We start from the raw sequence: 27,996 nt of genomic DNA, 5'->3' as shown, positions 1-27,996 counted from the left end.
GTATTTTAGTGAAAAAATTAAGCGAATCCATACAACCCGCAAAATCGAGCGGATATGGAATTGACAACTTTCTCTGCGGGGGAGTGAGTGTGTTGTCTCAGCACAGTGAATGACAAACGCAATGTGTGTGAACTATTCAAGGTTGGTGTAACAGTGTAAAAGACACACACACACACACACACACACACACACACACACACACACACACACACACACACACACACACACACACACACACACAAATGACTACAGTTGATAAAAATAAACATTAGTGCACTTTGATAAGACTAAAAAGGCTCCATTCGCACCAAAAAAAACCAAACAAACAAAAAAAACAACAACCAAGTGGCCGAATGAAAACTGCAGTCCATAGTGTGAAAGTGTGAACTCACCCCAGCCGAGGCACAGAAAACGCTTCCGAATGAGCCGTGACCTCATCTTGCCAAGGACCGCCAGGTAGGATTGCCACGCCTCTGTCAGCACCCAGCAGAAGGACGCCAAGAAGAAGAAATGCAGGAAGGCAGCGATCACAGTACAAAGGCCCTGCAAAGAAAGAGACACAGGGGGGGGGGAGAGTTAAAAAAAAAAAGTCAACAAAGTAGGTTTTTTTTGGGCAAGATGTGTCATAATGAGTAATCTCTCGAGACTAGTCAGCAGAGGAAAGGAAAAGCTCGGCAAAATTAAAAGGACAAAGTGGAAAAAAGAGGGACAGCCTGATATATTGTGTAAAAGATTAGGAGCTCAATCTGACTCTGCTGTGTTCCTTAATTTGATCGATACTGACCCACCGTATATACTTCTTAGTCAGAGAACTGGGCTACTTTGAGAACTCCGTTTTTATCCTGTGAAAGTGCAATTTTTATGTCTGTGTGACACGAGAACCTTCTGTTGGTCTTACCTTGCTTAGCGTTTGAGATTGTCCCACTAAAATCAACAGATTGGAGGCCAGGATGGAGAGGCAGAAATTGACCAGGATTATCGATCTCTCCGAGCGGATGTACCTACACGCAGAGGCAGAGACGGAGACAGAGACAGAGACAGAGACAGACAAGACAGATTGATGGACTTAACAGCAACCCCCTGGATACTGCAGATTCATTAGCTCTACTCAAATGCTTCATATGTAAAACAAAAGAAAAAATAAATCACTAACTCCTCCTGTATTTGAAACATTTGTCCCTTATAAGGTTGCGTAACTGATTCAGCATGCAGAAAAGCACTTTTTTCTTTTCTTTTTATTTCATGGTAAAAATATAAAAAATTGCGAGGGGAAAAAAACAAAAAACAAGAGACATGCATATGAGAAAATACCTCCAGAAGGCAGCGTAGATTAGAAGCAGGATGAGCAGGGCGGTGCAGGAGACCCCACAGCCCACCATGAGGGGCACAGACGGCATGCTGGAAGGACCCATGTCCTGGAAAGAAGAAGCACAGAGACGGGTGAACCGATTGTTAATAATCATTGAGAAGCATTATTCCACAAACAGATTGAAGCCCTCCCCCACCTGCGGTGCACCCCTGTAACCAACACCACACAGACACTGGCAACTGCCTCCCAAATGGGCTTGATGTTTGGCCTGTGTTTCAGTTCTCAATCACACAGTTTACCTCAATTTACCTCCTAGGGTGGCTGGCCATCCCTTTCATCAAGATTTATCACTGCACACACACTGCACAAGGTGACTTACTGCATTAAACCACACACACACACACACACACACACACACACACACACACACACACACACACACACACACACACACACACACACACACAGGCAAGCATATGTGCCAAGTCATCCAGAGTCTGTGTTTCAACTGAATGCATGGGTGTGTGTGTGTGTGTGTGTGTGTGTGTTCGTGAGTGCGTGTGGAAAAGACAGAAGGCAGGAAAGCAGGAGACATTGAGAGAGATGGAGTGGCAAGAGTTAAGGACAACTAAGAGAAGATAGAAGGAAAGAAAACAAGATTCCCTTTCAGTGGTTTTTTCCTCGGCCCATCAAAGGAACACCATTTCTCCAGAGGAAAGCAGAATATGCCACACACACACACACACACACACACACACACACTGTGAGGAGGTGAAATATCAAAAACCGCCTCATACGACAGAAGAAATCCACATTAAAAAAGAAAGCGAGGGGCATCTGCTTCAGTAAAGGAAAGACTCACTGGGTTTGATATTACATAGAGAGGAAGGTCAAAGGGTTTTTTTGTTTTTTCTATTTCGACATCTGACGGATCAAACATGGTTGATGCAAGGGGAGAGACAAGCGCAGCCCTCCTCCCCTGGCCACCACAGGTCTATCTAATTTCCTTTTCCCTCCATGTCTCTGTCTTATTGTCTTAAATGAGTTTCTAACAGACAAGTAGTGAAATAAATAATGCTCTAACATGTAGTTTACTCAATGTACAATTGTCCCTCAGCTCTGTCAATTTGTCTAACAGTGTTTTCTTAATTTGCGCAGTTGAGGGAGCGATGAAGTGTCTATTTTCATCACATGGAAGGATACGTTACAAATGGAAACACCTGCACATGAACACATCTGCTCTGAAGCTGCAGTAGTGTGATGCTGAATAATGTGACATCATGTTGATATGTGTAAATTGTGTTTTATGCTCAAACATTGTGTGTGTGGACAAAAAAAAAAAAAAAAGGAAAACACACTTCAGATTAGAAAGAGTGTGCTTGGCTCTGCTGTATATGGCCAGGCTCCCCTGGGCAGCTTGGCTACCATGTGATGGAGAAGATAGCTATTTTCAGCTCATGAAGTTTAGCCTACTTATCTCCTCTTGCTGACATTCCTCCTCCCTCCACTACTACCTATCTTGCTTCCTCCTTTTCTCTTTCTCCGGTTATTCCGCCATCTATTCTTCTTCATTGTTGCTCCATTCAGTATTTCTCTCTCCTTTTTCTTTTTCCTCCATATATTTTAATCTATTCATGATCAATTTCTTCTTTTCAATGAGCGTATGAGGTTTTTGCAGTGCTGAGATTACACACAACTGCACTTGATCTGAGTATTCCTGTAAAAACCTTCTCCGTGTTAGGGCTGTAAGAGGATTTAGAGTTCTCCGTAGAGACATCTTTAAGTGTGGATCTCTGTGTATTCATCATCACTCTACTGATAAAGTCCTACATGAATAGAGATTAAATCGATCTCCTTTTTTTTATAAGTAGCCTGGAACATGAGATGATACCGTAACGCCTCACTTTCTCACCATCTACTAACTCCCTATAATCCAAGGCCATTAACTTCCTCAGGAAACCTCCGTCATCTCTAATGTATTTGCAGAGTTCCTTGCCTACTATGTGCCTCGAATATCATGGAGAGTTTTAACCTTTGCCCTGAGGAGGGTTGTGAATTAGCATAAACATGGTAACAAGCTATAGAGCGCTAACAAGCTTTTGCTTCCTCTGCAGATTACTCGGAAGTGTTCCGAGTGGATATTCCACATGTCTAGGTGTTGAAACCAGACAAAATTAGCCACTCACCCCGGGTTTATCGGTGGGTCTTTCTATCACCCCGGAAATGAGCCGTAAGCTTGCTTTCAACGAGGGGCGACATGATCCACTGCCTCTAAAGTTTAGGCAACAGAGACAGCTTTCCCATTAGAGTTCAGGGACCATAAAGCGCACCTGAACTCAGAGTCCATTGGGTTTGATTATTGTACCATAGCTGGGCATGGCTACTACAATGTTGCTAATCCATTTCCACACCGAAACCACTATTTAGAATACCTACTCTCCTTCCTGACCTCCCACTCAGAGTTTGTAGAGAAGACATGCAAGTGTACTTTGGTATAGAATAAATAACCACGTGCACTCTGCTTACTCTGCATAGGCTGTAAGTGGAATTCAGCCACAAGTAAGATTCTAGTTGACCTAACGGCTACCCATCGTTTTTGGGTTTTTTTGTGCGAATACTGAGTTGCAAGGGAGTTAAGAGACGATCACATTATCTCCATTGCTGTGACCACTGAAATGCTTACAGCCGATTTCAAAACCAGGCACTGCAGCAATTGTGCAGTGTTTGTGTTGTGGTGCAGCCGATGTTGTGAACTACAGCCCATCCAAACCAGATATCCAAACTCGGGTAGGGAAACAATACTGCAGGATGCAATTTCCTTGTACTCCCGCAGTGCAAATTTGTGAAGGTCAAGAATTGGCGTCACAATCAGTCTCTCTTCCCTGTTCTCTTTTGCTCTGGTGACAGCAGAATGCAATGGTGCTTCTCAAATCCCAGTCTGATCTCCTGCTGATGTGACTGGCCACAGTGTGACGTCAGGTTGAGTTTCTCCTTAAATTGACTCTGGTTCAAATGTTCTGACTTGCAGTTGAAACACTAACCCAATTCAACTGTATGAGATGACTTGTTCTTTCATCACAGTGCCTAATGGGGTCTGAATTTAGATGAAGATATCTTGAGGAAAGAAAAAAAAAATCGTACTCATCTTACTAAATATTAACTGCTATAAAACCAACAAATATTGGCCTTTAAACCTCCAATATAATCCAATAACATTTTTACGATCAGATGTCTGAGTTGGTGATGTTGCCGACATTGGAACAGGGAGCAGGAACTAGCAAGTACTGCTGTATGTACACCGAGGATCAGAGGGCAGTTTTAGGGTGACTGGTTGGAAGAAAGGACTTTGGGGGAGGACTCAGCTACAGTATGAAGCAAAAGTATTGTAACAATATGAAAATACTCTTGTTAAGGTTAATTACCAGTAAGCTAAAGGCAGCAGGCCCCACGTTAGAATGACATGCAAAAAAAACCCGGATAAATCCACAAATTAGGACCTAAGGGGGACTACTTTTGAAATATTCATCTGTTGTTTCATATGCCAAACACCCGAGAGGACGTATCTTTGTTGTTATTCACTTGCATGACTACGAGAAACACAATGCCTGTTGTGTAACCAAGTTATGTGTCCACATTAATCTGGATGCACTGACAGCTGTCTTCTCAATTTTAAAAATTGAATTACCAAGGAACACCCACACAGCTAAATCATTTCACATGTTTACTCCGTCATCATCTTCCTTGTCACTATCTAACCTTCAGTTGATTCAACAAGGAATTCAGCCACTCTAACGCAATTCCATAGAGATGCTCATAAATTTTAGAAACCCTCTTCTTGTAATTACAGTTGACAGGTGCCATATTTGCATATTGTAACCTTGCAGTTTCGCTTCATCTTGGGTATACCTTACTTTCTTTTATAGTTGGGTTCATTTGAATATGAGTCTTACATCAAACTTCTGCACTCAACTCACATACTTAGTCATTATTAGTCTAAAATACATACTAAGGTGTGAGATTTCAGCATTCTGACTTGGTGTCAGTGAGCGCTGATGAGAGAGGACGCATCAAATTAATGTCTGGTAGATTAAAGTGAGCTGTGAGAGTATCGACATCACTTTGCTTCATCGGCCGTATATTGTTCGGTTTAAAAAAAATTGCTTTGATGCAGTCCTTGGTTTATGAGAGTTGTGGAGCACCCAAAGCGATCCCTTTGCTGTGCCTGCTGGTGTGCTTGTGAGTGCATTCATCTATGCAGACCGGCTCAGGGTCTCAGGTGCAGTTTCAACCACTGACCTTTCTGTTTGCATTAGCGCTTAAGCAAGAAACCCACTGTAGCTAGGCGGGGTGGGGTGGGGGGGGGGCACTTGAAAATAGAACTTGAGAGTGTAATTAATTTCTATGTCAACACAACTAGGACAGAATACTTACGCACAGACACACACAAAAAATGAAGCAAAGAGATATAACTCACTTGATTAACTTGAGGCACAAAATGTTAAATTGACTTTTATAAAGCCAATACCTCCTTCAACTCTAAATCCCATGATCCCTATGAGGACTGCGGAGGCAATGAGTCCAGACGTATCCGACGGGTTTGTATTCCCACTGCAGTCATTTTGGGAATTAAGTGGCTTGGTTTATTGTATGGCTTCCTGACCTCAATCAATCAACTCCTCTCTCTCTCTCTTCACTTTCTCTGAAGTAACAACCTCTGTCCTGTTTCTGATAGTGAAGGTCTCAATAGACACACACACACGCGCGCGCGCACACACACACACGGAAATCTCAGAGGCTATAGAAAGTAAACAAGATTAACTGGCTATCCCTCGCTCCACTGTAAACGGCCTGTAATGGCAGCACCGCTTCTAAATCCTTCCACGTACCCCCCCCCACCCACCCCAACCCAGCACTCCTTTCCTCCCTTTTCTATTAAACATGGAGGTTAATCCTCCACCCCCCTTGTCCCTAGCGCCGTGGCCCAGGATAAGCTGTCAGAGCTAGGCTGCTGATACTCAGCTCTGCTCCATCAGCCTCACTGCCTGGACACAGCATGCATGCAAGTGAGTGACTAAGTGAGAGAGAGAGAGAGAGAATGAGAGTGTGTGTGAGTGAGTGAGTGTGCTGACTGTCTACATGCTTACAGTATATGCATACTCACATGTGTGCCTGAATGTGTGCAAACATAGGCTACATCGATGACTGCCTGCATTTGCTCATGTGAAAAGGGCAGGGCTTCATGTGTTGCCAGATTCAATCTGCCTATCCCTCATGTGTTGCCAGATTCAATCTGCCTATCCCTCTTCTTTTATAGAATCCAATCTCGGCTGGAATTAAAAAAAACAACAGCAAAAAAACACTCTGGAGGACCCTAAAGCTAAATAATCAGCGCCAGCCACAGCAGCTCCTGACTGAGAGCCATTGACACAAACACACTGACCCATACCTCCTGGTCCTCACTACTGAGTCTAATGGTGTACTGGGGCTGAATGATGCATCGCTAATGACGAACACACTCTTCACAGAAATGTCACCAAAGTCAATAAGCTTTCCCTCTATAGTCCTCTTTCACTCATCACGACCGACCTGGTTGCTGTGGTGAAGCAAAAGTCGATATAGTTCAGTTAGAAGAGGAGTCACAGGAAGCAGAAATAGCAACTGGAATGACCCCTTCTGCTTAAGGGGAGCACGAGGGACCAAATTACTCCGGCACACCTAAACACTCCGAATGTCTCTGTTATATATATTTATATAAAAATTAGTTATAACAACCTTGTAAATTGTGATATGAAAATAGAAATTAGACACTTTTAAGAGTTCCTGAACATTACGTATATATCTGTACTCTGCCTTCATTTCGTCCATTTTTGCGCATCTTTCCTGAAATCATACAGATTTGGACCAAACCTTGGCAGGCAGCTGGATTGGCGTGGTCACGACATCACACCAGAATCAATCCTTTCAGTTAAATGATTGTGTCCTCACATAAAGTGGGGCGGCCACTTAGCATCCTTTTAAGGCAACATGGGTGTTGCCTAGGTGTGACATGGTTAAAATCAACATTGGCAGCTCCTGAAAAGGTTAGCGAAGATGCTATGATCGCAACTACAATGGGGGGGGGGGGGGGGGGGGGACTAGGCTGAATATTGAGAACGAGTGGTCTCGTATCATTGTGCTACATTCCTGTGAGAACTTCAGCAAGCGAGCACAAATCATTTCATCAGCTATAAAACAACCAAAACATTCTGACCCTATTTCACTCACAAGCTTTGCAGAAAGTCTTTATGCACAGCCATCAGCTGGACATGTGCGGGAAGTTAAAGCTAATGTTAATGTCACTAAGAAAAGAAAAGAACGGCAATGTAATAAACGATATATACTGTAAGTAATAGGAAGTTAATCCAATGGGCTGTGTTGGCACCACGGCCGCAGCCTCCAGTTGCAGCAGTTGTGTTTTTCTATATAATGAAGTTTAATGTTTTCCCAAGTTTTGTAATAGGTGTCAGGGTCCTGTGAAGTAATTTGCGCTTTGAGGGACAAAATAATGAATAACAGTTACTCACCTTCTGGTCATCACCTTTTTTTTGACCCTCTCTACACATAATAAAAAAAGGAGGCGGCTATCCAGGGATGAGGGAGAAGGCAATAATATTATAGTATAGAAATTGTAAGTGTTGAAAGTTAGCTAAGTCATATCAGACGCCTGGCTGTAGCACATGTTCACCGCCCTCGCGTCAAAGGCCTCTACATTTAAAAGACTCTTATGTATAAGATTTGACCCGTTGAATTTATGCTTCACAAAAACAGAGGGCAACATTTAGCGGAACTTTGGGGTGTCTACCCGCATTGCTAGAAACAAAGAAATGCTACTTTAGCCAACAAATGAATGATTTTTTGTTTTGTTTTGCTTTGACTTAACAGTGCCAGTAGTGTCACACAATAAAGCTAACTTCTTCGTGAGTGTGGCTTAAAGAGTGAGGTTCACGGTTGGATTGGCGCATCACTACTATTAGTTACTGTTAATGCGTAGGTTTGTTGCGGTCAAGAATAAGCTGAGCAGAGCTCACTCTCAATCTATCATAATTCCAACTTTCAGTGGTGGACACTGGAAACAAATGAATTTCCTCCATAGGGTGGCTGGCCACAGCTCCTTTACATAAATGTGACTCACTATTACACCTTGAGGTGCAGTGCGGTATTACAGGACAGGAACGGATGCTGCAGTAGCTGGATAGAAAAGGTACATGAAGGTACCATTTGAAGAACAAATCCGTGTTAAACTTTGAACTGTATTACAGTGTCAAGCATGGTATGAATTGGCTTATCCATGTTTGGAAGGCTTAGACTACTGGAAAAAAGTATCAGTCAAAGCATTCTGAATTTAGTGGCTAACCTAACATAAACTTTTGTTAATTTGAACAACCCCCCATTTGATATCAATTAATTCCAAATGAATCAGAAACACACAAGTACAGAATGCTTAAAAACAATGAATACATCAGCCCATTATGTCGAAAATAATTTGTGATATTTAGTGTTTGTGAATTGGAGCACCTCCAAGGCTCTGATGAACCAAGTGTTGGTGGACACACAGTCACAGTATCAGAGAAATAGAGCTGAAGATTATGGTGTTGTCACACACTTTCATCTCAAATGCATTTGCATCACTTCTCTACTAATTTGGCATCTTCACGAGGTAACCAAACACAGATTAATGACTGCGTGTGCCTCGGACACGGGACACACGAGTGGAAGCTGCTGGTGGACACCGGCAGTGAAGCCAGCCCTATCATCTTGTCTATGTCTGAGAGTAAGATGAAGGACGAGGTTAACTGGTGAATCTCCGCAAATCGAACCACCATTTTGGACCCTTTTCAAGCTTTTTCCAGTGAAAAAACAAATGAGATTGTGTAAACACGTGTGACAGGCTGAGGAGACAGAATTGCTCTTTCGCATTGGCAGTCAGTTGAGGTAACTCGGGCATCTGATTAGGATGCCCCATGGGCCCCTCCAGCTGGAAGTCTTCCAGCTTTGTCCAACTAGGAGACATTACTTCATTGCCTGTCTTTGGAACATAAAAGTAAACAAACATCCCAGAAAATACCTGGCTGAGAAAAAGAGAAATGTTTCTGAAATTTGGAGATCGGCTTATGTAAGGACAGGTACATTCTTAGCAGTAAGGTACTTTAAAAAAGAGGGCTAAATGCACATATTTGGTAAGTCTTATATGGAGGCCATGTTATAAACTGAAAAGGTTAGATAGGGAGAGATGTCCACGTTCCATTTCGCTCTTTTCCTGTAGTTTTTTTCTCCTCCTCCCAGCTGAGTGCCTCTTGTGTTTGAACATTTCCTACCAAAAATCTTCCATCCCTTACAACCTCTTTCCGTCTCTCCTACCCTGCAGTGTAGTAAGCTACAGTAGTGATCTCCTTTGCAGGCTGCATTTTCCATCCTAAACATTAAGAGTGGGAGAAATGCCAACCCAACGTCCAACCTCCCTACAACTGAACAAATATCGCCAAACTCCAGGCGCTGCATCTCCTTTCGGCTGTGGATTACTTGATGTAATCATGATCCTTGAGGGCATTAAGTGCAAGTCAGCAGAGAGACACATTAACAACCAAAGCCCAGGGGACCATTTTGTGACTATAACAGTCAGGAGGCTGTGGCATGAGGTGAGAACAGCTGGAAGTGTTAACAAGGTGTAAGGAAAGGTGGAGGAAGTGAGAAAAGATGTGATAAGAAGCCACATCGATTAAAGAACCTATAACCTAAATGTGGCTGAGGAGAGCGTGGAGGGAGGGATGAAATCAAGGTTGAGACAATATGAGATGCGCAATTAATTAGTTCCTGGGATAAAGAGAGCTGTGGTCAGGGGAGGGTACATTGAGAGCAGCATGCTGTGTCTCTTGGCTGAAACAGGAGAATGAGCTGATAGTTGAGGTTCCATTAAACTTTCAAGCAAATTTTAATCAAACTTTGGATCTGTGTCGAAAAGGACGCTAAGTGCTTCCCTCAACTGGAATGGAGCAAATTCAATATTCGTAACGCCATCTTATAGTCAACTTTACACATGGCTGAGAGTGGAACCACAACCGTCTATCAGAGCGATCTCGAGGAACTACCTTTAGCGGGACAAGTGGTAATTGTTCGTTAAGTATCAGTTAGTATTGGACATGTTGCTGCCGTCTGGAGACAAAAGCAAAGTTTGGGAACATCTGTGAAGGTGACAGTGGCAGATCGAGCAAGAGCTCATTCAAATTCTGCCTCCTGTTTGCACATTTCCTCTTTTATGAGAGTAAATCAAAAATCATCTGAAGTAACTTTTTGCAAACTTAGGGCAGATTTGGTAAATATTGGCATTTCCATATGAACATAGTTCTGATGTACTTGAACATACAGCATGTTGATGGAAACTTAATCTGTCACAGCAACAGTGTTCTGAACTGCTGAAGGCCTGTAAAACAAAAGAAACCCTAAAATATCATGTCAAACATGCTCTGCGAGCCATAGGAGCTATATATAGAAGTGCAGGTTGCACGCTACAGGACGACTTTCACTCATTAGAGCCTTTTGCTCAACACCTTGACCTTTGAAAAGCTCAAAAAGTGACAGACAATCAACGTGTAATCAGATAAATACACGGTGATCCTAACAGTGACACTGTTTGACAGCGTTGACGGTATGATTTAGTCGGCACCTATTTTCAGACTCACCAATTACACAGGAATCGCTATAATGACCATAAACCACAGCCTTAGCTTGCTACCATTTGCAGTAGAATCCAACTAACGGGTGTATCATGTAAATTTGTGATAAACTAGAAGCTCACTGACCTGACCCCAGGTAGTAGTACCCTAATTACTCCCCAAATCCCAAATCAGACTATCCATTAGTGACTCACCGGATCTTTAGCTTGCTGCGCTAACACGGCGTAGGTGGATATCCTGCTGCACAGGCATTTGGTGTGGACAGTGGTTGATGCGAGCGTTTGGCAGCCTTCTGTGCCCCAGTTTTCTGCACCAGCTTCCCTGGAGGTGGGGAAAGGGGTGGGGTGGTGGTGTGGGGGGGGTGTTGGGTGGGGAGCATAAGCAGTGATTGTTGTTAGAGAAGCACATACAAAAAAAAATCACATGATTATAGAAGCCCACAGGAAATTCTAAATCAAAAGGGTATGAAAGAGGGACTTAAAGAGAACAGAACTTTTTTTAAGCTGAGTGATTCCTGATCACCTCTGGGGCTTTTTTACTCTGCTGCCATGAGGCGCCAGTGTCACTCCTCCATGTTTAGCAGTCTTATTTTTTCTTATTTTAATGCCATCTCACATTTTCTTTGGAGGAGTACCTAAAGACTTCAGGCTCATGGAGAAATTTAAACGACACAAATCAATGAGGCTTGAATGTGGACTGGTTATTCAGCACTAAACTACCAATGGTTCTAACACCCAATAAGATACTGGGATGAAGAATCTCATGCAGTAGGACTTTGTACACTTTACTGCCCCACACCTTTGTCATCTTTCCCTTATTGGCCACCTTCGTTTCCACTTCAGTGCTCTCAGTAGGGGTGCAGACGTAAATCAACATAATTCTAACAGGGCTAAATACCCCACATCAGATCAGTCCCACAGATGTGCTGATGAGGGCAAACACGTAGGATGAGGTTATTTTGTTTCAAAGCTGTTCAAAATGAGTTGACAGAAATTCAACGATACAATAAATATAGAGCGTTGAAATATGCAAAAGGTTTAGTTTGAAGCTTTATAAGCATCTTTTTGTTTTTTAAATATTTCCTTTATTTTCTTCCTTTACAATAAGATCGATGTTCCCACTAGAAGTTTAAACTAAAATTAGAGGAATGGGGTTGGACAATATTCAATGATACTGCTTAATACACACACACACATACACAAAACAAAACAAAACAAAAAGAAAAACAAAAAACAAAAACAAAAAAACAGAATAAAGCTCGAGGGCACTCACACCTCCACCAATCTAATATGTCATCAGATCTGCTTCCGGCTCAACTCCAAAATCTAATCTGATCTTGACTGTTCCAAAAACTAACTTCTAACAATTATAATAAAATTCTAGTCAGAACTTTTTGAGTGGTGCTGCAAACAAACAAATAAACAGCGTCAATTGCTTATTTTATTCTAAGCTAAATTCGATGGTAACCTGTAAATATAGCAGACACTGACTAGAGCTTCAGTGATAAATATCTCCCAGAAGTGCAAGGAAGCTTTGTGAGCAGGTCCATGTGTAGTGTACATCAGTCAGTGGTTCATTTAATCCTGAAGGTACCTACGTCTCACCAAAGGTCCCTCAGGAATCCTGCTGGTGTTTACTGGTATGTCTAAGAAAGATGACCTCAGACGCCATAAGGAAAAAAGGGAATAAATAAATATCCATGGTGGATGGTTCAGACTCAACAGGACTTCATTCGAAGGAAACTAAAGCTATTTGATGATGATAATAATAATAATGATAATAATAATTATATGATTTTTCTAGGCTACACCAGTGTGTTTTGTGTTCTTTGCCCTATACAGATTAATAGCTATGAAGCAGCAAAGATGAGATGAAATCATGTTGCTGACTTCAAGCTTCCAATCCTTTCATGGAGAACTTAATTACCTCCTCTCAAGTTAATAGCAATAAGAACCCTCAACAGTGAAGGCAGGAGGGAACATTTAATGAAGTGGGCATATTGCTTTGATAAGGTCTTCAATAGATTAGGGTTTGTAAATCAAAAGTGGGGCTTCAACTGGATCCAAGCTGTTTGCATTACATCACTTCCTGACGTAGTTTGCCATTTACCTATTTCGTAAAAAATGACAAATTCCATCAAGAGGCCTTGATTAAGAACACCCACACGCCACAGTATGTTTACCTTTACTGACTGAATCCGGTTACTCAGGTAAAATTAATCAGTGATTTATTTTTCTTATTTACTCACCTTCCATTTACTCAAACCTGCTATACGCTGCAGGTAAGGCGAAACTTTCGGACTCTGTTGGGCTGTAAAGTTACATTGAAGTGAAGGTGAGGTCATCAAGAACTAGAGGCTGGATCACACTAACAGGTTTATTGCTGAAATTTCAGTTAAAGACAGTTAGCTTTCATCTTCTAGTAGTATTGTAGTATTTCCAAAAATAACTCAGTGATTTCAGGTACTTTATGCAAGGAAGCCGTTAATCATTTCACACACCGCATTCTTTTCGGTGAACCAAAAGCAAAGGAACTTGAATTAAAAATGAAGTTGTACATATATGAGTGATCAGAACCTCCTTAAATCAAAAGGAAGTTACCGCCAGCGAAACTTTTGGGTGGTTTGATAGCAGGACATCTCCAAAACTCCTGATTAAATATGGTGGAAAGATATGTGATAATACTACAAGTGACACTCGATCCTGAAGACTGCTCTAGGCCACTGGCGAGATGAACGAGAGCTACTTTTCTTTTCATGTTACTGACAAGTTTCATCTTGATCGAAATCTGGCTCTGGATTTTGATATGTACTCGTCGATGTTTTCAAAAAAAAAAAAAGAAAAAAGAGAGAGAACAAATTTTGATTATTGTTGATGCTGTATATTTTGTAAGCATTAACCTCCTTGAGATGGTATTGATCGTCTTCTGGATGACGCTGATGCCCACACTCTTTCTAGTTTGATGTGCGGTTGAATTACTCAGTTTACCCTTGATCTCATCAGCCAACATGGATGGATCTTGAAATATGTGACCTTTCCTGAACTTTTTGTGAGAGTATAAATTAGATGAAAAATTCAAAGTCTGTTTTTGTGCCTGCAGCTTTCTTTAGGGGGAAAACTAAAACAGAAAAACAGACAAAGAAAAATATTCAGTTTTGGCTTCTGTGGCTCGAATTTCCAATCAAAACATACATGTGAACCCACCACCCCCACTTGTGATATAACCAATGACTGACATGCTGATCATTACAACCAATCTACAGTGACTGTACAAGTACCTCTCAATATGAAAGAATGCACACATACACACCAACACAAGGAGGAAACCAGACAACTAATGAAGACACATACATGATAACAGTCAATTCATAATGCCACTAATGACAAGTGAACACACGTCCTTGATACTCATCATCTGCTGGAAGACACTTCAAACCCTGAAGACTGGAACACCAGAGACAGCTTGACAGGTAGAAACATGGTAGATGAATGTTAAGTGTCAGCGTGGGTGTCAGAGTGAATGCCAAACAGAGAAGAGACAGGTGCGCTCTGGTGTGATATAGAGATTTAAACAACACATATGTATGGAATCAGTTGTGCTTATCATGCTCCACCCGCCACTGCAGCCATGTATGAACAGAAAACGTGCCACTTTTGCATTCACACACTCTCGATAGATGTCAAGTTAAAGTACTGACAAATGGTCGTGTTCAGACAAGTAAAACACAGCCATATGGATTAACAATAACTCCACACAGACAGACAGAGGAAAGTGTTGCATGTGTTAGTTGACTTTTAGTTCATTTACTGAAAGACTGTCGAACTTCATCTCTCACACACACACACACACACATCGAGTATTCTGCGCCAGTCCGGCAGCAAAGAGGACGTTGGGTAATGAGAAGCTGTCTGATAGCTCACAGCAGGAGGTCGCTGTGGATAAACCAACACACACACACACACACACACACACACACACACACACACACACACACACACACACACACACACACACACAAATACAAACTATTTGTGACCACTTTGATTTTGGCTGCTGAATTGCAAGCTTAATGAGCTGACCCATGTTTACTGAAGATGGATTTGATTGTAGGGATTCATGTCTTTCAGACAAATAGCTAGCTTTGACTTTTGTTTCACTCACAAAGCGGAACAAACTCTGATCTTTGTTGATTTAGAGGATCCACTCCAGCTATACGGCGGCACACTGCTGCTGTGGTCCCGCTGGGTTCATGGAAGTATCAGATTATCCGTAGAGCTGGTTAGGGAAGATTAAAAGGCTGCGCCATTTGTTTTACTTTTGTTCTAGATTTTGAATGAAGCTGCTGCCTGCTTATGTTATCATGGCAAACAGGTTCCAGATGTGCAAACAGGTGTGCACCTGGTTGTAACTGGTTTATAGGCTGTGGATCCCACACGTATACAGCAAAGATAGCAACCCGGTGTTATGCAAAAACGTTAGCGTGTGTAAATAAACATTAATTATAGTGTTGTGTTACTCTACACATCTGTTGTTTGGTCTTGACTCTGAAAGAGGAAAAACGAAGTGAGTTTTAAATATTAGAATTGGCTTCATTTTGGCAGGAAGTAATTCATCAGTGCACACGGGGAGTACAACGTGTGGTCTGATCAACAGAACTTGAAAACATGCAGCAAAACCAAGGTGCTAACATGCTGTAGTTCTAGTTCTAGTTCTGCCACCCCAGAATAATCAGATTGGTATTCATGAACCACCCCCACCATCCTGCACGCTAACTGCACTTTTTAGCCCACAGACAAAATTTTAAAATCCCTTTTAGCTTCAGTGTTGTATGCATTTATTTTAATAGTCATCATGTGTACTTTAGGCCGAAAAGAGCTATGATAATAATAAACGCAACAAAAAGGAAGAAAGACAAGATAACTGTGCCTGTTAGCATGTCAAAACAAAACAGTGTAGACTTGTAGTATTACTAGGCTCATTAGTATGACTATTATAACAGGCTTGTTTATTTGTTGATACTAGTTGTCATAGTTTTCAAACAGAAGTGACTTTGACTGGCAAACATCAATATATACAAACATATTGAGATAGTTCATCTGATCAATTAAAAACCTTCCGCCAAAGCCTGTGGGTGAGATATTGTGAAGCTGTGGACTGACGCAGTGAACCTGATACTACAACTGTGCGGCAAAAAAAACACATTCTATTATGTCTCAAAAGAACGCAATAACCATTTACTCAGGCCACTGCATTAACACATTCTGAACTGCTCTCCACTTTGTTCTCTAATTGTATGATTGTACAGAAGTTAAGAAAAATAGCACCTGAACAACAGCATCAATTGACCTTTGCTGTCCACCGGGAATAAATTGCCACCCACTCTTGAATGAAAGGGCAGTGCCATGAAAGCCAATTGCACCATGTTCAGAGACAACCCCTGTGTTTTGGTGTGTGTGTGTGTGTGTGTGTGTGGGGGGGGGGGGGGGGGGGGGCACGAAACATGCTTTGAATACTCCTGCATGTGGGCACCAATTGAGACGTGTTACAGACGACCGAGGGTGTAAAGACTGTCTGCAGCATTTCTGTCAAACTCACACGATATGTGCGCTCAGATGAAGCTTAAAACTTGTGGTTTTTAGTTTGGATCAACAGAATGGTCAACAGCTATGAGACATTTGAGGAGCTCACAAGTGTTTGTACTACTTAGTATCAGAAACAAAAGATCTGTGTCATTTCATTTCATTTTTCAAAGGAAGCTTAAAAAAAAGTCTGAAGCGTCTTTGATAGTACAGAAAAAAAATGATAGGTAAGAAAATCTCAACGCGGTGTAACTTGTTTGCATTTAAAATGCAAAACGACTTGTTTTCTTTAACTCAGTTTCTCAGTGACTAAACTCATGCGTGCTGCTTTGAAAAGCCATTCAGTTACAAATTAAAAGACCCCGTGACCCTGAATGGATTAGAAAATGAGAAAGAAAAAAAAATGGATGGACGGATGGATGGATAGATGGACAAATAAAAAGAGATAGAAACAAGAAAATAGGGAGAAAAAAAAGGAGCTTTTAATTCAAATTCTAGAAAGTTCTATTTGGCCAAGTATTAAAAAAAAGAGTACAATAATTTGCCTTTAAAATTACAATTCTTGTGTTTATTGAAGCCAATGGTGGATCATAGCATTAAGTTTAATAGAAATCTTATGTTGGATGAAATAAATAGCGTATAATCTAACACTCAAAAAAGTGACACACTAACTTTGTCTCAGGTCCACTCTGGAGAAAATCCTCTACGCTGCTGCCGCCGACAGCTAAAGATTAACAGTCTCAGCTCATTTTGTGAGATGACGGAGGCAATTCACCTTATGCTTTATTATTTGGAACTGCACATCTCAAAACCGTTGCTCTACTTCTTATTGTTTGTGTGTGTCGACATAGATGTGTGTGTGTGTGTGTGTGTGTGTGTGTGTGTGTGTGTGTGTGTGTGTGTGTGTGTAATCATCATCAGGCCTGGTCTCATCACATGTTCAAGCAAAAAAAAACAAAAAAAAACAAAAAAAACAACAACCATGGAAGTGAAAAGGAGCACAGCGAAGAGATGGAGATGAAGAATTTCCCCAGAAGTAAATCACGGAGGGCTGCATCCTTATTAACACAGACAGGAGACAGTGCGCTCGAATCAAAATGCTCAAGAATCAGCAGTAAAAAAAAAAAGAATAATATTCACTGCACGAGAACTGTGAAATCATTCAGCAAATTACCACGGATGTAATCTGATAATTTCACTTGTCGAGGGCTCAACTGTGGGCACAACCAGTCACAGTCAGAGGTCTGTCGGGAGGTAAAAGTTCACAACCCTCCCTAATAGCGAAGCGGGGAGGTGGTAACAGAATAGCTGGCGGCTCGGCAAACAGTAAACACGTGGAATAGGAAAAGAACGAATAACTGGAAAACAAGCAAAGGTCTCACACAGGATGTCATGGAACAATTCCAGTAATGAGGACGCGGAGGGCAAACAAGTCCAAAAGTCACTTTTAAACAAAGACCCTTTAAAAAAAACAACAACAACAACAACTGCAACAACGGGGAATAATTTTGCTTGGTAAATAAGAAATAATCACAAGGAGCACTGCGGTAAAAGAGCGCGACAATGAAGAGAAGGCAGGATGGCGGCATCGTCTCCCAAATGATAATCTCGAAAATGAAAAGGGCAGAAAACTTGACTATAAATACACACATGGGACTCGGCAGCACATAGTGTCGTACACAGGTGAAACACATCAGGCACAGGCAAACAAAGACAGGAAGTAAAAAAAAAAAAAAATGAGGAAAGTCCATAAAAGGATATACACAAAAAAGCAGCAGGATTACGGTTAAAACACCAGTAATAGAAAAACCTAAAGACAGAAGTCATATTGGGGAAGAGGACCGCTACTGCGCAAAGAGGATTTTTAGGATTAAGTGAAAGTGACCCAATGGGGCCGCAGAGATACTGATCTGCTCAACTCATCGGCAACACAGCACAGCTGCATGAAATTCCGATCAATGCGTGGAAATTTTTTTTCTTTTTTTTCCTGTGTATATATTTGTTGTCTCGCTAGTTTGGACCGTTCAGACACATTTTGACTGAAAATAATGAAACAACAGCACCAAGTGTAACTAATCAACATGTTACTAATCAAATGTGGCAGCACTTCATAACAGAGTTGCAGTGAGCCGGCGTGCACAGGAGAAGGAAATGGATCTCAGCCATTATTGATATCAGTATTCCCACAGGGGCTTCCCCACTGTGACATGTCAGGCCTGTCAGCTGCTTAGCCCGAGGTGATAAAAGTACACACGTTCTTTCCTCAAGAAGAAGTAACTGATGAAAGTAGTGATTGTGGAAAAAAAACACTGATATAACCTACTGCAGTAAAACCACACGGGCTCTTACTCTCTCTTCGCACGTACTCAAAAGTATTTTTTTTCTCCTCCGCCTGAATTGTTTGCTGGTTCACTTCCATGCACGTCAATGCTATGACTCCTCTCCTAGCATGGGCATTACTTTCCTCACTAGACAAGATGCCATTTCTCCATGGTGGAAACTCCCTAAGTCTCTTTTCATGAGTGGACATGGCAGGCGTCTTCTTCGATCTTCTTCGCGTTTGGCGGGCTTCTTCCGTCATTCGTTTTCCAATCCAACATTTTCGTGCAACAGTGTGACCTCTGGTCAGTTTCTTTATGTTGTTCTTGTACATCAAGTAGAGAGCAAAGACATTTGTGTTAAAATGTAGGAGTAAAAGTCAAGCTAAGTAGAAAACACCTAAAAAAATCTACTTGGGTGCACAGGGTTTGGTGAGTTATTGCTTCTTTCAACCCGAAGCTGAAGGCCAATTAGCCGGGATAACAACATACACAAGTGTGGAGGGCATTTAAGATGAATATTCCAAACAGTCTGTGTTATTTAGGCCACTAATTACTGACTGAAATTAATTACAAATTGGACACTCAGCATCTTTATCGATTATCAATCAATATGTTAAGACTTTTGCCAAGAGGTTCAATTACTGCTGATTCTACAGAAGAGTAGAATGTTAGAGAAGATAGAATACAGCGGTTCTTCGTTATTCACAGTATTTCCCGAAGCGCCTCACTGGTAATTGTTTAATTAACAAAGTGAATTTCCATCATTGTAATATTTGGAACATTCATCATTACGCGGTCCAATTTTGTCTGGCCAAAGAGCTCAAAGGAATTGGGGTATTTTGACAACTATATAAGCCGCACGGTGGTGCAGTGGTCAGCACTGTCGCCTCACAGCAAGAAGGTCCCGGCTCCAGCACGGGATCTTTCTGTGTGGAGTCTCCATGTTCTCCCTGTGTCTGTGTGGGTTCTCTCTGGTACTCCAGCTTCCTCCCACAGTCCAAAGACATCAAGAGGGGACGAGGCTGATTGATACTCTAAATTGACCGTAGGTGTGACTGTGAGTGTGAATGGTTGTCTGTCTCTATGTGTTGGTCCTGTGATGGACTGGTGACCCGTCCAGGGTGAACCCCGCCTCTCACCTGTTGACGCTGGAATAGGCTCCAGCCCCCCCGCGACCCTTAATAATAAGCGGAAGACAATGGATGGATGGATGGATGACAACTATATTCCACATCGGGTTCATTGTCTAGAACACAGCTGAGAAGCCTTTTCAAAGGTACTGATTTAACATAAAATCATGCGCTTTTACCATCACAATAAGTTCCCGTGTAGCTGCAAACTACAACTGCAATCACAAAGTAAATTGCTGTGAATGACACAATAGATCACCATTAAATATCTTACGGTAAAATCCATCCATCCATTTTCTATACAGCTTATCCATTAAGGGGGGGGGGGGGGGGGGCTGGAGCCTATCCCAGCTGACATTGGGTGACAGGCAGGGTTCACCCTTGAGGGCTTGCTAGTCAATTGCAGGGCCATCAGGAGCAAGTAATTCGACACGGTCACCGTGAGGATGGAACCAGCGACCCTTTGGTTGCTAGACGGCCACTCTACCTCTGAGCCATGCCGCCCCTCCCCTACAGTAAATTCACCCTTTGTAATTTAAGATCAACCTTAATTCAAATAATGTAAGTATTAAGGGTTTCAGTCTTAGTGGTAACTTTACACATCTGAAATACTACAATGACTGCTTGTTGGTGTTACGGTACACCTGCTACACTTCAGTTATTTCTGTAATGTTGCTATTTTGATATATTCTATATCTTTACTTGCTAATCAAGCAGAACACTCTGCTTTGTAAGCATTTTACCAACATTATGAATAAATACAGTTCAGTCATTTCTTCATGGAGCCAGGATGGATAGAATCCATTACAGAGAACATAGTGACCCAGACAGCTCAAGAGCCAGGATACATTCTCCCCAGAGGCGATGCACACTGGCTCCCCCCCCCCCCCCCCCCCCAACATAGAAATCACTGGAGCAAATCCACACACGACATATAGCATGTACTATGTATGCGCTAACGTCTCCCATCATACCTGCTTCTGTGCATTAAGCATTTGACTCAGCCTACACTGTTTCAATATCTGTGTACGTGTGCACGAATACATTTGACCCAGATATTGAGCTGAGCTTTCTTCTCTGCCAGTGACTGATCTAAAGATGGAAGTTATAAACAGAAAGGGGAAAAAAAACATGATATGGGATTAACAGAAGCTAGCTGTGATGTTTAAGTACAAGATGACGCAGTTTAACTACCAAAGTGGTGGACACTTACTGTAAGTATTTATTGGTCCAAGAGATGGGATTCACAGAGTAACTCACTATATGATATAACCTGGATATTTAACCTCATGATAGCACCAGTATCTGTGATATTTATATCACATTAACTGTGAAACTGAAGAAAAAAGTCTTTACTAAGCAGGAATAGTGTATTTATTACATGACGGGTTCACAGGTTTTGACAACCAAGGACAAGCAATAGATATTAACAGGCTTACCTCGTTTAACATGCACACACAATAAACTTGTCAAACTCTGAAGTGAAAATGAACATGATTTCTATAAAGACAATTAACACCTATGTCTGGATATTGCACTGCAACAGGAGGTATCATAATAAACTCCAGTGTCGATATTTTACTCCACACTAAATGTATTTTGTGTGTGATGGGATGATTCAGGGAAATACGTACACAATAATGTCCTGAGAGACAGAGACTGAATGCAGTGCAATTATCAAGATCCTGATGTGAATGGGAAGTATAATATGACATCAAAAGATCTATATTGCAATAGATATCCTACTTCCTCTTCCTCCGCTATACATTATTGATACACACACACACAAGTTTTGATCTATTCTTTAAAGCAGCTGGTTAAACAAACGCAATGCTTTGTTGCCATTTTTACAATGTATTGTATATCTATTTATGTGGTGAAGAAGAATCAATCTATGACGATGTATTCTGTTGTACATGTCTTATAGTCACAGTCGATATCGTAAGAAACGGATGCCCAAGCACTGTGATTAAATGCACAATTCCTGCTCTTGGCCTTTTTTTTAGAGGTATCTTTGGTGACACAGATATCAAAGGATGAGTTGACCTGCAATATACAGATTATAGAAGAATTACTGTATGGTGATAATATCATTATATAATGTATGTTATTTTGTGATTCCCACCCCTAACAGGTACATAAGGATTTCTATGACTTCTGAATGTAACTTTGAGTAGATCTTTAATGAGCTATCCGTACTCAAGCCCACCGCCGTCTTTCTCGTGGCTCGTAACACACGAGTTTATGACACAAAACCCTCCTTTCTGCTTCTTCTTGGATTCTCGTGTGACGAGCCCGCTTTGTCATTGACCTCCACTGCCCCCATCAGCTCCCTGGCATGGCCGTGAGCTAATTTATAAGCCTCTTTTCTGGGATTATCTTTCTTCCTGGCATGCAAGCTAGTGAGTGAACAGGGAAGAAGACATGCAGGTTTTGTCTCCAGTCATAAATGGTCTGCCATATCGACATTTAACGCAGATTTGCTGTACAGCTCTGAAGAAAGCGCACAAAACTGACTATGCGTGATTCTTTAAAATGGATACACTTTATTTTTTTGTACTCAAAAGTTACGATCCTCTATCCTCTCCTTTTCCTGTGCATTGTGAAACCAAAAGTCAAAAGTTTTAAGAAAAATTGAATATTTTCCAGGCATACGGGCGGCAGGGTCAACCGGATTGTTGAGGCCAAATGGACAACACTTGAGTCTCCTAAAGCACTAACACAGTAACCTCTCAGCCCACGTCCAGTGGCGCAAGATTAAAGAGGATAACATGTGAGCCAACAAGATAAGCACAAGGCAAAGACTGCATTTGGCTGTAGATTACATATAACATCTTTTAGTTACATATTCATCTGGACGTCTTAACGCCAAGCTGAGTGTGTGTGTGGGGGGGTGTTATACGGTACTTACTCTGTGGTTGTAGAAGTGCAGAAGTGTAGAGGTTATATATTCCACTTTACAGCAGACAGTATTTCTTTTTACTACCTGTAATCTAAAAAATAAAACTCACTTCATATCCACATTGAAGACTACGCCCACTCGCACCAGTTCTAAAGATTGTTCCTGGCCATCGAGTGAAGTGCAGTACTCCCTTACACTTACAATGGTCACATGATGATGCAATCAATAATGCATGAAGTGCCAAAAATGCGAGAAATCAACCGCTTTACATAACCTTCTCCTCCATATTCAAAAGTACAGCTTTCCTAAAGTGCAGGCAGCCAACGTTCATCCATAAAGTCCAGAGAGAAACTGCTACGACTCTCGTTACTTAAAACTGATCTCAACATGTCGCAGCAACTCAAAGGCATCAGAAGTAAAGTCAAATGTCCTCAACAAGAACTCAGACGTTCTGCCCAGAGAGCCTCCGCGTGATCACACTGGTTGTTGCGATAGCTGAGGGAAAATGAGTTAAGAGCCTGTCCACGTCTGAAACGACCCGTAGAGGCAGAGCCCCACTTAAGCCCTACTGGCCGACTCCCTCTTGCCGCACTGACTCGCGGTTTGACACAGTTTTGATCCCTTCTGCTCTGTCAGATGGAAAAGTGGAGCAAGCCCGATCAAGCCCTTCATCCCCTCCTCCTGGTGGCTACGCTGTTAAGTGTGTGTGTGTTTGTGTGTGTGTTTCTTGGTAAGATTCTGCCTGTGATTACGCGGGGGATGAGGACACCAGCACACGTGGAAGGAATGGTGAAATGACGGAGGCTATGCTAATTTTAGACTGGGGACCTTTCTTAATACCCCATCTTCTTTTATTGTGAACTGTGCCATGAGGAACCGTTAGAGGGCTCCTGAGATGATTTACAGAAATCTGACAACATTAAAAGAAATAAATTTAATATCCTATTTCAGCAATAGTTACAAAAGATAAACATAGTTAAATTTAAAATAAATTTAATTTGGACCCCCTACCATACTTTTTCAGGCTATTACATTTACAGATGTGGAAGGCTGAGACAGCCCAACATCTTCGGAAAACTTGTAAATAGAAAAAAAACCCACAAAAAATTGTGGGAAAATACTATCAATTTTCAAATCGGCAAGAAAACTTAAATCACAGAGAACATTACAAAAACATGACAAATTCAAGAGTTTCCAGAGGACAGCTGAGAAAATTAAAAACACTAAGAATTTAGCACTAAGGTCAATGACGGAGAGACGATTTCAAAATTTGCAGTGCAACGAGATGAATTCTGGTCCTGCCCCGAAAAAAACAAGCAGAATAGCCGTGATTAACGGAAGCTATTTGCCTACGTCCACTTACATCTCATGGCCAGCTCACCCAACGGCATGCCTTCGCTTCCTACACTTTATATAGTGGCAATTTAATGGTATCATAATTGTTGCTCGTGCTTGATAAGAGGTGAGGTGCTTGGGACAATTAAGGCTGCTCCGATTGATCGACCGACGATTGACCGATATGGGCTCTCAATAATTTGCCCTGCCAATTAGATGAAACGATTTCTCTCTGTGCTGTGACAATTGCGTCTACTGTCTGGTGGTTTATCAAAGTGTCTGAAAGATCTAATGAAATTGCTGTTTGCAAGGTGTATCTGAGGAAAATCCCTCCGAGTATGCCAGTTTTAAGCACAAGCAGCGAATAGGAGAGGGAGTGGTGAGGGAACTTTGACACTCTGGTGACATTCGGTAGCAGAGACGGTGCATCAACCGCAATTTTAAAGCAACTTCACAGGGAGGACAGCGAGACACCAAAGGAAATTTCAGTCAAAATAATGGAATTCATCTGTCTTGAACTCTTACTGCTGTTGTGAAAGACAGGGGCTCATATATCATCTGGATCCACGCTGCACTTTTCCATGGTGAGAATATCTCATCAATGAGTGCCAGCAGCAGTAAACTGTGTCTAAATATGGAGGGCGTCCAAATGATTGTGTTGGATGACTGTTTACCACTGCTGACTACTCTGACTACAATATAACACACATCACATAATAAGCACATTATAATGAGCATGGCACTGGTGGACTGAAAATAGCTTCTGCTAATACGCAGTACATTCAGAAGTATACCCACGCAGACATTCATACTGCTTATTAGTCTCTTCATCAATGTATGATTCACAGAAGAGTAATATATGGCATTTGAAAGGGTCATAACACTGTCAACAGAGAATGAAAAATGGCATCACACACTCAGCTAAAGGTCATAAGTTACTGCTAAGCCTTTTTGTAAATAAATGTGATTACATTCATGCCACATTCATGTCCGGCAAGTCTTTCCCAGTGTGCAGAATACTTTGACATTTACTTCATTTAAGGTTGAGACCTGCCACTGCTAAAGCTGATAGCGGCACCAGATCTGAGCCAGCTGCAATCTACCGTGTCAGATTGAGGTTGTTGGAGCTACTTGTGGTGCACACCAGGTCATTATGACTCCGTGGTTGTGATGGATAGTCCAAGCAGCCGGGGGGGGGGGGTCGTCTGGGTCTTTTACTACTGATCCCAGATCAAGCCGAAGACCACTAGGGATTAGAAATAGGATTAAATGACCCTCAACCCCATGCAGGCTTACTGTCATCTATCCATCCATCCATCCATCTAAATTTACATATAGCTCCAACTAATGGGTGATATTTGTAAGCTTTAAAAAGAGATTGCTCAGTTTCTGACAGCGTGTGATGCTTCTTCAGCTCATCTTTTACATGACAGACATGGACTGTGAGATCAAAGCACAGGGTATAAACCTGGGTTTGTTTTGTATTAGTGCAACCTCCTCTGTAGTAACTTTGGCATTGAAAGTCACTATAGAAATAGAGCTGACAGATTCACTTTCTGCAGAAAAAAAGAAAAAAGGACGTTCCTATTCCGTACAGACAGAGGTTAAAGTGAGGCTAAGGTGAGCTAAGGTTTTGGGATCTGTAGTGCTAACTCTCCAGGAAATAAGTCGAGTGTAATGTTCTCTTAAAGGCAGACAAAATTGACAAAGTGAAGCTAGTTTTGTCTGTTTGACTGAAGAGCATTCCTGTAGTTCCTCACACCTGAACTCCTAACACTCTAAAAACAGTATTTATGTGATGCCGGCAAGGAAAAAAACAGGTTGGGAAGAGGATGCAGAGACAGACACATGGGGAGGGATGGCGAGTGCAACTATTTGGGTGGGCAGATGGTGCCGACATATGGGCCTGTTAGGGGTAAAATAAATAAATAAACACTCACACATAAATACTGAGATGAACTATGAGAGCCACAAACTGTTGGCCAGCTGAAAGCGAGCGCAACTGGGGAGAAAGCTACTGCCTTCACATTTCTAAATAGACCACCACTGCTGATGGAGATGACGGCAGGCTTTAGAGATTTGAGCCTCCATGCAGAAATAATCCCTCATGTACATTAGCCTTGTGTGCATTAGAACAATTGCGGGTGGTAATGCATGTGTATTCAATTTGACTCATCTGATGCACCCGTTAAATATGTTCCCGTGTTTTCTGCTGCAGCCGTGTTTGTCCTTCCTCCGTCTTGCTATATATGCGTTCCCCGACTCTTGTCTCCCACCTGCCTCTACACTCGCAGCACAGATACAGAGACCTTCAGGTTGAGGGAGGTGACAGGTTCCAGTGAACAAACGCAGGGTTTGAAAAAAAACGCACATGTTCTAGTATCTCATATCTGCTTGTGTGCTCACGCTCAGCTGCAGCCAACATCTCCACTGCCCTGCACAGGTACAAACAGCAGGCAAAAGACATGAACGCTATATATTCACACACATGCCACATGCTGCTCCCTGTGCAGGTGTGAGGACTGAAGAGTTCATTTGTTAAAGCAGATTAAAAAAAAGACAGAAAAGAAAAATCTTTTATTTTTTAAATAAAAAAAGCAATTCATGAAATCTAACAAATAAATTAAAACAATGTATTCATTCTATTTTAAATAGGCTTTTATCTTTTACATTTTTGCAAATATACTCCCGATGTACAGTAATGATGATGTGTGACATTAATTGCAACCGATCTGAAAGGTAAGAAAGATGTTAACAGGCCTTCCATTACAAAGAATTACTTGCATGTTCCATCCATCCATCCATTTTCTTCCACTTATTCCTGTTAAGGGTCGGGGGGGCTGGAGCCTATCCCAGCATCTACGGGTGAGAGGCAGGGTTCACCCTGGACAGGTCACCAGTCCATCACAGGGCCAACACATAGAGACAGACAACCATTCACACTCACAGTCACACCTACAGTCAATTTAGAGTATCAATCAGCCTCGTCCCCTCTTGATGTCTTTGAACTGTGGGAGGAAGCCGGAGTGAGGTGACAGTGCTAACCACTGCATCACCATGCCACCCTTCCTTGCATATTAAAGGGAAAAAAAGTTGGGCAATTTTATATTGAATTGTCTGTCAAAATGTTTTTTTTTTAAAATAAATGCAATTAGTTTGAAACAGACATTTTGAGGGGGTGACCAAGACTGTAAATGCAACTCCTGATCTTTAAAAACTTCAAATTTTACTTCAATTTTTTTGTTTTCTTTTCAATGAAAACATATTTCAATTGCAGTTGTTTTTGTCCAGTTTCAAGCCGTATTGTGGATGTAAAAGTCTTCGTGGAGCTAACAAACCAATTGGGGAAAAAAACAAAACATGGTGGTGAGAAGAACGTCCCAGCCTCACACTTTCCCACTAATCAGTATGACACACAGTGATGATTGCAGGCTGCTTACATTGTCAGTGGTCAAGTGTGAGCCACCAGATTTATAGAGCAGTCTCCTCCTGTCAAATCATCAGAGCAGGGATGGCTGACAAGAGCCTGAAGACAAAGACATCTCCTCCACTGGCTGAGGCCCGGAGCTGGCAGCTCATGACAGCTACAGTGATTGCAATTACGGCATTCTTGCTTTGCTGCTATTATCCTGACAAATTATATCAAAAGACTTTATTAAATGAAATGCGGTCATTTCCCAGCTTGATGTTGGTCAGGGTGTCATTCTCCT

The 27,996-nt window shown here is 41.7% G+C and overlaps 1 protein-coding gene across 9 annotated transcripts in view; it reads right to left on the bottom strand.

The window, feature by feature from the left end:
• The window catches only part of adgrb2 (adhesion G protein-coupled receptor B2), a 243,011-nt gene that overhangs the window by 48,394 nt on the left and 166,621 nt on the right, over nt 1–27,996 (bottom strand). For all 9 annotated transcript variants that reach the window (XR_015111309.1, XR_015111307.1, XR_015111310.1 and 6 more), the window contains exons 17-20: nt 11,214–11,340; nt 1,312–1,415; nt 899–1,001; nt 393–543 (exon numbers count right to left, since the gene is read on the bottom strand). Coding sequence is in view for 5 of the 9 variants with exons in the window: in XM_086193955.1 (XP_086050081.1) it covers nt 393–543; nt 899–1,001; nt 1,312–1,415; nt 11,214–11,340 (485 nt within the window). In the remaining 4 variants the exon portion in view is untranslated. The remainder of the gene's footprint in view (nt 1–392; nt 544–898; nt 1,002–1,311; nt 1,416–11,213; nt 11,341–27,996) is intronic.

This window comes from Aulostomus chinensis, chromosome 22 (assembly GCF_037954235.1).
Source record: "Aulostomus chinensis isolate RoL2024-O1b breed Wild chromosome 22, RoL_Achi_v1.0, whole genome shotgun sequence".
NCBI classification, from domain to species: domain Eukaryota; kingdom Metazoa; phylum Chordata; class Actinopteri; order Syngnathiformes; family Aulostomidae; genus Aulostomus; species Aulostomus chinensis.
This window is presented reverse-complemented; position numbering and strand designations above follow the sequence as displayed.